General features: G+C 47.1%; 2 protein-coding genes across 2 annotated transcripts; both read left to right on the top strand.

The window, feature by feature from the left end:
* Positions 1 to 3796: 3796 nt before the first annotated feature.
* On the top strand, positions 3797 to 7495 carry LOC136552375 (protein trichome birefringence-like 13). The gene is made up of 6 exons (XM_066543923.1): positions 3797 to 4231; positions 4810 to 4987; positions 5377 to 5517; positions 6086 to 6206; positions 6550 to 6684; positions 6976 to 7495. The coding sequence occupies exons 1-6, from the start codon at positions 3841 to 3843 to the stop codon at positions 7231 to 7233; spliced, it is 1224 nt and encodes a 407-aa protein (XP_066400020.1). The 5' UTR covers positions 3797 to 3840; the 3' UTR covers positions 7234 to 7495.
* Positions 7496 to 8182: 687 nt separating this feature from the next.
* LOC136552374 (peroxidase 7-like) lies at positions 8183 to 9541 on the top strand. The gene is made up of 3 exons (XM_066543922.1): positions 8183 to 8566; positions 8685 to 9042; positions 9144 to 9541. Exons 1-3 carry the CDS (start codon positions 8183 to 8185, stop codon positions 9539 to 9541), a joined length of 1140 nt encoding a protein of 379 aa, XP_066400019.1.
* The last annotated feature ends 969 nt before the right edge of the window (positions 9542 to 10510 follow it).

Here is a 10510-nt window from a genome sequence, read left to right as displayed (position 1 = left end):
ATTTCATGAGAAATATAATTATGGTTACGTTCCTGGAATTTGCTTGAAGACGAAGCTTCAGCTTCTAGTTGGGTAGGCTAATAATCCTCCTCTCTCTCGCTAGAAGGTTAGGCAATAGGAACTTGTGTACTTGCTGATAATTGAGCTAGTAGCAAACTAGGAACTGTTGGTGCCTTTTTGTGGTCTTCGCTGGTTGGTTTCTGGGCTAATAAGCTCGACTGGTGCTGGTTTGTTGTGAGAGAAAAACACTGTTGATTGACTGATAAGCCCTGGCTAAAACCAACAAGCGAACAGACTGAATATCTACAAATAAAGTGCAGTCGTCCTTCCCCACTTCTTTTTTCATTGGGTTTTTTGTGTTCTTGTCCCTTACTTTGAAGTGCAATTGTGATTTTGTCCTCGTTTTTCTAACTTTGTGATTTTGCCCTTCACTACTAGCAAGTCAACACGATTCTGCCCCTGATCTTTGTGAATTTGCCCCTGCTTTGACCGTTGATTAGGACCAAAATCGCATTGACTTGCTCGTAGTGAAGGGTAAAATCACAAAGTTAGAAAAATGAGGACAAAATCACAATTGCACTTCAAAGTATGAGCAAAAACACAAGAGCCCCTTTTTCATTTGCTGGAAGTACTTGTTTACTGTGCTATGTAGCGTTTGACGCTTTAGTCAAACCAAACACACACACACACACACACACACACACATATATATATATATATATATATATATATATATATATATATATATATATATATATATATATATAACATGTTCGTTTGGTCGTATTTGGTTTATAAGCCATGACTTATCAGTCAATGAATAATATTTTTCTCTCACACCAAACCGGCCAACAGTACTTCAGCCATGGCTTATCAGGCAAACAGGCCTAAACGAACAGGGCGTATAGTACACATCATGGATAGTGAGCATTTAATTAGAATACAAGATGGATTCACGGATGTCGGATACTATACATCATGGATAGTGAGCATTTAATTAGAACCATGCTTAGGATCCATACTACATAACAGGCAGCGACATCAATCAAAAGTTCAAAACTTGTTGCGCGATTGTCATCGAGGCCTGGGCATTGACATATACATGTTGTGATGACTTTGGTGGTATGAACTGCAGGATTTTGGATAGAAAATGGTAAGGCCGTGTCAGTATTTTGAAGATCTCAAAGTTGAACAGATAAAGTAGCATGCCGTCTGCTCTGCGATCTGCCTTGGTGGATCTTGTCGCGCAAAAACAAGAATTCTGTCGTACAATAGGAATACCTGCCGGCACAGGTTTGTCAAGAAAAAAAAAAACCTGCCGGCACAGCGATGAAGAATTATAACGTTCCTGCAACATTGTATGAATGAAGAAGGTGAATACTAGACGACTGTAGAAACAAAACAACGCTTGCTCCACGGATGCCGGGCTTTCAAACATTCTCAAGAGGCAGAGCAAAAAATCCTACTGTAAATAATTGCAGCAGGAGACACAATTGTTACACGAGGCATAAATCAACGATGTGTCTGACCAGTATGAACTCCACCTGCTGGTAAATCCATTACTGTGGCATTGTTTCAGTCAGATGGGACTTCGATTACTAGACTGCAGAAGCCGCCGCGTCGAGGACCAGGAGCATCTTGAGAAATTCTGACTAGCACCACAGTCCAGGGATGCAAAGTCAGAATTGTGAGCCGGGGCTGAAAACCACAGATGGAACAAACACGTCTGACGGCAGTGCACTTTACATCTGGATCATTTGTCTGTAGCCGTGTCCTGTGCGGCCGAAAATTCAGCCTCAAGATGTATGCGGTACACACTGAAACCAGACTACAAAAGCATGCATGTGTACTGGTATCTGCCCTCTGCTGATAATCTATCGGTATCAGCAAAGTCATGGATGGTTAGATAGACAGATAATAATGTTTGCGCGCATCGGCTCATGTACGTCCAGCAGGCAGGACGACGACGCCACTGAAAGAAACGCGCGCGGCGTGCGGACACGGGGACTGAAACGCCGCGTGAGACAACCAGGACGGCAGTGGAGGCTAGGTACGGAGTGGGGACACGACCGGGATCGGAGCTGAAGAATGCTGATGCGGATGCTGATGGAGCTCGTCTTCATCTTTCGTTGCTTGCATTGTTGAGCTCAGAAAGCCTGGCTGACTGGCAGAACCAACACTGATACACTAGTTTAACGCCGACGGCGATCGGCGATGGCCTCGATCATCAGTTTTATTAAGAAGAATGCTGGATGCAGCAGGTCTTGGGGTTGGTCCGACTCCGATGGATTGCACGCACATGCAGCTAGGTAGTGGCTGACGCGCGACGGCAGATAGCTGATGCCCGTGCGTCTGACCGCCCCAGCATCTCAACTACGACACTGCTAATGCTGTACACTTGCACAGTACTCATAGTTGGCCACCAGTTTGGTTTCAGTGTACGTAGATGGGTGCAGAGGAGTGTCCATGTTCAGTTATTGCATGCATGCGTTTCAATTTTCAACAACAAACAACTCCTAGCGTACCTGACATTACATGCATGCCTGGTGATGGTCAACGGTAGAACGAGGTCGTCATGAACGCCGTCGCTGTCCAGTCACGGGCACGAATAGTTTGCGGCGGACGGCTAGAGCTCTTTGTTTGTAGCTGGTACAAAGGATGTTGGTACTACGTACATAGATAGGGTGTGGATAGACTAGTCCAGTCCAGACCGGCCGGATCAAGCTGCAAGTGGAAACGCGTGCACAGGCACTCTTCTAGGATGATATTGGGTCGTTTGGCTTACCTGCTTGTTCTGCTTGTTTTTTTCAATCGGAGCGGTATTTTTCTTTCACAATAATTCAGCTATAATAATGTTTTTTATCCAGTTTCAGTTAAGATTCAGCAAGCGGAACGGGGCCATTATTATTACGGTTTCATCAGCGTGGACCGACGAGGACGAACGCCGCGCCACACAGCCTGGCCCTGGCCTCCTGCATCTGCATATATTATATAAAATGTCACGTACGGGAGAACAACGTATACGGTATACGGCACCATTCCTGCTTGGAACTGCAGGCTACTCGATCGCTATACCACTAGCTTCCACGCAATGCCGCCCGGCGGGCGGCGAGTCTCGCTGAGGACGTACGCGTACGTAGGCATGACACTGTATGACGCCAGCTAGTTCTAGGATGCTATTGCTACCATGACGCTCCAGCCAGCCTGCCTGCCTTCATCTCGTTGCGTTGCCGTACGGTACTATGGTCTGCCGGCTGCCAAACAATTATCCTCTGCTTCCAGTTCCAGCACTCAGCAAGGCTTACTTACAAGTTACAACAACTATTCTGAAGCAAGAAGCACTTACTTTGCACAAATCACACCAACACATGCATCATCGCCGAGTAATCAACAATGCCTTTTTATTTGCGATCGAGGTCAATCAATAAATAGCTTGTCTAGGGCTCTACGTAGGGGTGTATACTCCCTCCATTCTAAATTATAAGTCGATTTAATTTTTCTAATTAGTCGATTTTACTATATATCGAAACATATTATTATATCTAGATGCATGGTTTGACGAGGACAAGCAACGGGAGGAACATTTTCCGTTCTGCTGCGTCTACAGACTGCAATTCTTGTGCACGTTCGGAGAAGGAAAGTTGCTCACGGCCTCACGGGATTGGCCCACACTAATGTTTACGTACGTTCCAGCCCGAACACGGCCTGTTAAGGCCCGGTACTTGTCCCTTCTCCGTTATTGGCCCAGCAAAGTTCCTCGGCACGAGCTTGTGTACTGTAGGCCCACCGCGCAAACCACGAGATCTGCTTCGCTCGCCCAACCTCGCCCGCCTCCCTCGCATGCCGCCGCCGGCGAGGAGCCCGGCCACGGGGCCTCGGCGGCGCGCCCTCGTCGTCCCTCTCCTCCTGCTTCCCCTTCTGCTGCTCCTCCTCCACCTCGTCTCCTCGCCCTCGTCTCGACACCTCCCCGCGCCGCGCAAGCCCAACTCCCAGTCCCGGGCCTGCGACTACTCCGCCGGCGAGTGGGTGCGCGACCCCGTCGCGGGCTCCTCGCTCCGCTACGACCATACCTGCAAGGAGATCTTCAAGGGCTGGAACTGCATCGCCAATGGCAAGGCCAACGCCCGCGACCTGCTCCGCTGGCGGTGGAGGCCCGCTGGTGGGCCTGAGTGCGAGCTCCCCCGCCTCGACCCGCGCCGGTTCCTCGAGCGCCACGGGGACACCAGTATTGGTAACTTCCCGCTCCCGTTTTGTTGTTTCCGAAAAATGCATGAGAAATTTGACATGCGATGCGACTTGGTGGTGACAAGGTGCTGTGGTCGGGTAGTTTTCAAAGGAATTGATTCGGGAGCTAGGATTATCGGGTGTGTAGAATGTGGCGACGATGTGTGGTGCGGTCCACTTAGTTATACAATGGTCAGCAAGCGAATAATGTGATTGCATGCCTTCCTTTGCTTGGTGGTCTGGTTGGGGATGGGAGTAACCTCCAAACATGGGCACATTGATATGCATTTGTTAGTTACTTATACATCTCATAAGCTAATTTGCGTAGGTGTATCATATTTTCCAGTTTCCATCTTCTAGAGTTGTTATGTGGCGCTATGGTTGCATGTTCCATTGTTTCCATTCTGCGACATGCTTCTAATTAGATTATTAGAATTGCCACATGGTAGAAGCAAGGTTCATTCACACTTCCAAATTCTGAGGCAGTAAGTGTACTCAAATTTTCTGCCTGTTGCAAGCTCATATATTTAGAGTCTCCGAAATTTGCCTTGCTATGCAGACGGTTGTCTGATACCTTTATTGCAGGATTTGTGGGTGATTCCTTGAACCGCAACATGTTTGCCTCATTAGTCTGCATGCTCAGGGGAGTCAGTAGCGAGGTTCGCAAATGGCGTCCTGCAGGGGCAGACCGTGGCTTCACCTTCCTGCGCTATAACCTCACCGTGGCATACCACAGGACAAATCTCTTGGTACGCTATGGTAGGTAAGAAGTGTCATTTCATTTGGATTAGCATAAAAAATGGTTATTTGGATGTATGACCTACTTGTATTGTTATTTATGCCAGAATTTTATTTCATCTTTGCATATCTTGCTTCCAGTTTAGAACTCTAGGTGTAACTTGGAAGGCACTGAAAATTTTGAAATACCTCCCAGTCGGGCATTCTTGCTACCTGGTTTAATAAATAGTGGGTTAATGTTAATAGAACTATGCTCTTATCAGTCACTGTGTCTCTTTATTTTTTCCTATTTGATTCCTTCGAGTTTTTTTTTATGTGAATTAGACGCTGATTCAGAATGTTTTTGTTCATGGCAATACTTTTGTCCTTCTAATTCGTCATTTTTTATTGAACCCCATATCACTCATTTTGTAGGTGGTCAGCGAATCCAAGTGGAGGCACTCTAGAATCTCTTGGATATAAGCAAGGTTACAGAGTTGATGTGGATATTCCTGACCAAACATGGGTAGAGGCATGTAGCTTCCATGATGTTCTTATTTTCAACACTGGGCATTGGTACGTGAATCGGTGAATTTCACTGTTCATGAACAAATAAGCATTAATCAACAGTTCTACAGCTTGATGCCAAACTAATGGCATTTTATGATTTAAGTTATTGGCATGATCAATTGACAGATAAACAAGTTTGTTATTATACAAACTAAGTACTATAGTTACATTGTTTCCCATCAAAGTTGAAACTTGACAAAAGTGCACTGTGAACTACTTCTTGTTCACAATATACTATGTTCTAGCCAGTTAATACATCAGAAACCTATGAATATAATTTTATTGGCAGTTGCCACTAAATAGCTTTTGCCTGATGGAAGAGAATGTGATTCAGCTCACTGTATATCTTTCTGAGGGCTTTTCAATTGTCTTAATTTTCGCCACAGCTATCATGTTGGTTTTTGTCTGCTTTGATAATCTAGACAAAATTGTGACACACATGATAATATATAATGAGGGGCAGCCTACTACCTCAGCTATTCCCTGATCCCTGAAAAATTGTCTTATCTTGCTCTGTATGTAATACGCATATATTCTTTTACATCTGGCCTCATTTGCTTTGTTTTGTACTTAGGTGGTGGGCACCCTCGAAATTTGATCCAATACGGTCACCAATGCTGTTCTTTGAGAAGGGGAGGCCAATTGTACCTCCTTTACTGCCACCTGCTGGACTGGATTTGGCTCTTCAAAACATGGTATGCCTATAGCCTTGTTTCTTCATGTTACTAAAAGCTCCAGTTTAGGGCGCCCTAGCTGATATCTAATAACCACTTTATCCGTACTATGCAATGGACTGGCATTTCTCTAATTCTCTTTGTGAAAAAAGTACACTGCCATGGTATATGGATATTGTATTTCTGTACTTCAACTAATTCACGAATTTTGCCAGTTTTTTTAATATTCTTTACCATGTGAATTTGATCTGAATGGATTTATGATACTTGTATCTCTTAAAAAGACCAGAAATTCCCTATGTATGTCTATCAGAATGGCATTCAACTTATCTTTCTTATGATCTGAATAAATAATTTCCATCAGATAATGTTTGCGAACAAAGCAATGAGACCAAACACAGTGAAATTCTTCCGGACTCAATCTCCTAGACATTTCGAAGGTGGTGACTGGAATGAAGGTGGATCTTGCCAACGTAACCAGCCCTTGTCGTCAGAAGAGGTACTGATATGATACTAAATACACGAAATGCTTAAATAGCAAACTTTTCACCTCATGCAAGCTTTATGTTTCTTCAATTTTTGTTCCAACATCATGCATAATATGCTGACATGGATTTGGGTGGTAGGACAATTGTAATATAAAGAATGAGAAAATGTTTATTGAAGATAATATGACTCAACCTTTATTCAGTTTTTTAAGGTTACTGGATCTGAATGACAAACTGTTTTGATGGTTTCTGGCAAAATCTGTTTTTTAATTAGACTAACATATTGAGGCAAATCTGTTCAGGTGGAAGAATTTTTCTCTTTGGACAATAACAGCACCAATGTAGAAGCACGATTGGTAAACCAACACTTGGTGAAGGCTCTTGAACAATCTAGTTTCAGAGTTCTGGACATCACTCGCATGAGTGAATTCAGAGCTGATGCTCACCCTTCAACAACTGGCGGGAAAAAACACGATGATTGCATGCATTGGTGTTTGCCAGGACCAACGGACACATGGAACGATTTGCTAGCATCCAGTCTTGAAGCAGTTGAGAACTAGTCTGAGAAATAAAATTCAAGAGCTCACCTGAGAAATTATCCCTAACTTCATTCTTTTTTTTTTTCGGGATATGAGTATGAAGCATGAACCCACTAGTAGAATAGAGTTTTGCTGAAAGCTGTTTTTAGGCCTTTTTCTGCAGCTTGTTTCATATAGAGGGGAGCATTTTCTCCACTTGTATTCTTGACCCTGTATATTTTAACATCACTGTAAAGTTCCACTGATGATATACGGATGCTATAACAGGTCGAATCCATTTTGTTTGTTTGAAACTAAGTCGCATGTATGGACCAACAGATGCATGGAGCATGTTTTGGCCCAGACAACACTATTGACATTTCATTCACTGCAGATTTGAACTGAATTCATGAGTCCCGGCGAAATACCTCTCCCCAAAACACCCACCCCTAGTAATCTCATTCTCTTGCCATTTTTCTCATCAGGTGAGACCAGCACCAGTGTCTACCCTGAATTAACATTCTGCTACCAAGCTGTGTGTCTGCAGGAGCCAATAGGAAATTGCAATGTGGCTATGTGTGCCTTTGACTTTGTATTTAGCAGCAAGATGGGAGTTGCTGACACGATGTGGATTGCTGCAAGTGAAGCTCTAACACTAACAGAAATCAGGGCCTCATTATCGATCTGCAATGGACACGCTTCCTTTTGAAATAAATGCCGACAACAATTGAAGAATATATAATTGGATTACTCCAAGCTTCCAACAACAACAGCCACCACCTACGTGCAAACCATCTAGGTATCGTCGATCAAAATGCTGTATGTGTTGCTCCTCACGTCGTTGTAAGCTGCTAGGAGTACGTGCTTGCATGTACGGGGAGGTAGCTGCTGTACCAGTAGTATAAAAAGTATGCTGCCGCAATGGATACCATCACGAGCTACAACTAGAAGCCTCAGGTCCACCCCCCGGCGATCGATCGACAGAGCTAAGATGAGGACGCCGCGGGCTGTCTCCTCGTTCCTGGCCCTCTCCGGGTTCCTCCTCCTCCTCGCCGTCTCGGTGGCCGCGACAGGCTACGGCGCTTCGCCGGGGGAGAACGGCTATGCTGGCGGACACCACGACGCTCAAGCGGGTTCCAACGGTTACGGTGGCGACGGCGCTGCGGCCGGTTCGAATGGCGGCGGCGGCGGCCAGGAAGGCAGCTACACGGTGCCGTACCAGAAGTCCGTGGACGGCCTTGACGAGAGGTACTACGAGAAGTCGTGTCCGGACATGGAGAAAATCGTCGGGACGGCTGTGATGAAGGCTGTGAAAGCCGACGAGACCCTCGCCGCCAGCATCATCCGCCTCTTCTTCCACGACTTCGCCGTCGGGGTACGTAATAAGCTAGTACAGTAGAACAGAAGCTTAGCTAGTTTATGGTCGACTGGTCGGTGAATGGGCGAATTGACATGGTGGAGATTGTGGTGTTGCCGGCGGTCGGTGCGTGCAGGGCGTGGACGGGTCGGTCCTGATAGACGTGCCCGGGCAGAGCGAGAAGTACGCGCAGGCGAGCAGGACGCTGCGCGGCTTCGAGCTGATCGAGGAGATCAAGAAGGAGCTGGAAGCCAAGTGCCACGCCACCGTCTCCTGCGCTGACATCCTCACCGCCGCCGCCCGCGACGCCGTCGCCTCGCCCGCGGTCAGGGGCCCCTACTGGTCGCTCAAGTACGGGCGCAAGGACCGGAAGGGCTACTTCAGCGCCGACGCGGCCGACCGCGACGTCCCCATGAACGGCCAGAGCGTCAACCAGCTCATCGCCTTCTTCGAGAAGAACGGGCTCAACATCCAAGACCTCGTCGCCCTCTCCGGTGAGTCCTGACTCCTGAGTCGTGAGTGCGTGCAATGCATCGGTCGTGTACATACACACACACACACGCTGACATACAGTGGCATGCATGCATGCGTGCAGGAGCTCACACGATCGGTCGCGCGACGTGCGGCGCGGTGAGGCCGGGGCTGTTCGGCCGGCTGAAGGCAGGCACGCTGGACCGGCAGTACGGCGACTTCCTGCAGCGCAAGTGCGCCGGCGGCGGCGACGCGGAGTACGTGGAGCTGGACGGCGAGACGCCCACGGCGTTCGACAACCAGTTCTACAAGAACCTGCTGCACGGGAAGGGGCTGCTGGACACGGACCAGAAGCTGCTCGCGGACTCCCGGACGGGCGGGTTCGTCAGGTCCTACGCCGACCAGAAGTCCCAGGCCTTCGTCGGCCAATTCGCCCAGTCCATGCGCCGCCTCGGCGAGGTCCAGGTGCTCACAGGAAACGAGGGCGAGGTCCGCCGCAAGTGCTCCGCCGTCAACTACTAATCAATCACCATACAACCGAGCTAGGAGATGCATCATGCGTGCACACCTACTATTCGGCGGCGAACCATCTCGAGTTTCTATTTTGGCGTCTTGAATGTGCTAATCTTTCTTTTTGTATGTAGAATGTGCTGCGTATTTCATTCGTTCAGTGATCTACACGTACTGGTACTGGTACATGCATATATTGGCCATGAGTGTCTTGGAGCCATGCATGCCCGTCCGTCCATTTCAAATGCTGCAATCAAACATTTTGAACCATATAGTGATACCATCTCAATGTCGTCAATGTGTGATGATGGGTTGTTGAGCGAGAAGAAGAGTTTTCACGGGGCTAATAATATTGATTTTTTAGGTATTATTTATGTGATGTGATGAGTTGAAATGAAACGCACGGATTTCTCAGAAAAGCAACGGAAAAGGCCCCCAACAAACTACAAACGGGCCTCCATTTTGTATCCTGAAAAAGAAAAGAAGATAACGGAGCAGGCTAAATTAAAATGTCAATCAGAAGAGCCCGTGTACCACTAGGACATCAAACAGGGCAGGGCCTCGTCCTAGCATGGCCCATTAAGCAGTGCCTAGGGGGCTCGCGTTCAAGCATAGAGAATTCGTCAGTGCGTGAGCTCTGAGCAGTGCAGCTTGCAGCCGTTGATGACTAGACTACAGCAGCATAGGACACGGCAGCAATCTGTTGATGTGGGTCTACGCCATCTGTGATCTCTCTATCAGGTCGGATCGGCATTCCCACAACAAAAAGAGAAGAACAAATAGCTAACAGTTGAGAGATACTCTGTAGATAACAATGTTGGATGAGTATTAAGGTGCAGAGAATGGCCCATGCATCACGGTTTCATTATTATGTCTACCCTAGCACTAGCACTAGCAGGGAACTGAAAGCAGGGCAGCGCATCTGCGCATGGGATTGTCCAGATAGGATTTTTGGAGACTGCTTCGGCTGCCTGTAGACGC

The sequence above is a fragment of the Miscanthus floridulus genome, chromosome 4 (genome assembly GCF_019320115.1).
Source record: "Miscanthus floridulus cultivar M001 chromosome 4, ASM1932011v1, whole genome shotgun sequence".
Classification (NCBI taxonomy): Eukaryota; Viridiplantae; Streptophyta; class Magnoliopsida; order Poales; family Poaceae; genus Miscanthus; species Miscanthus floridulus.
The sequence above is the reverse complement of the archived record's forward strand: the minus strand, read 5'-3'. Positions and strand labels throughout refer to the sequence as shown.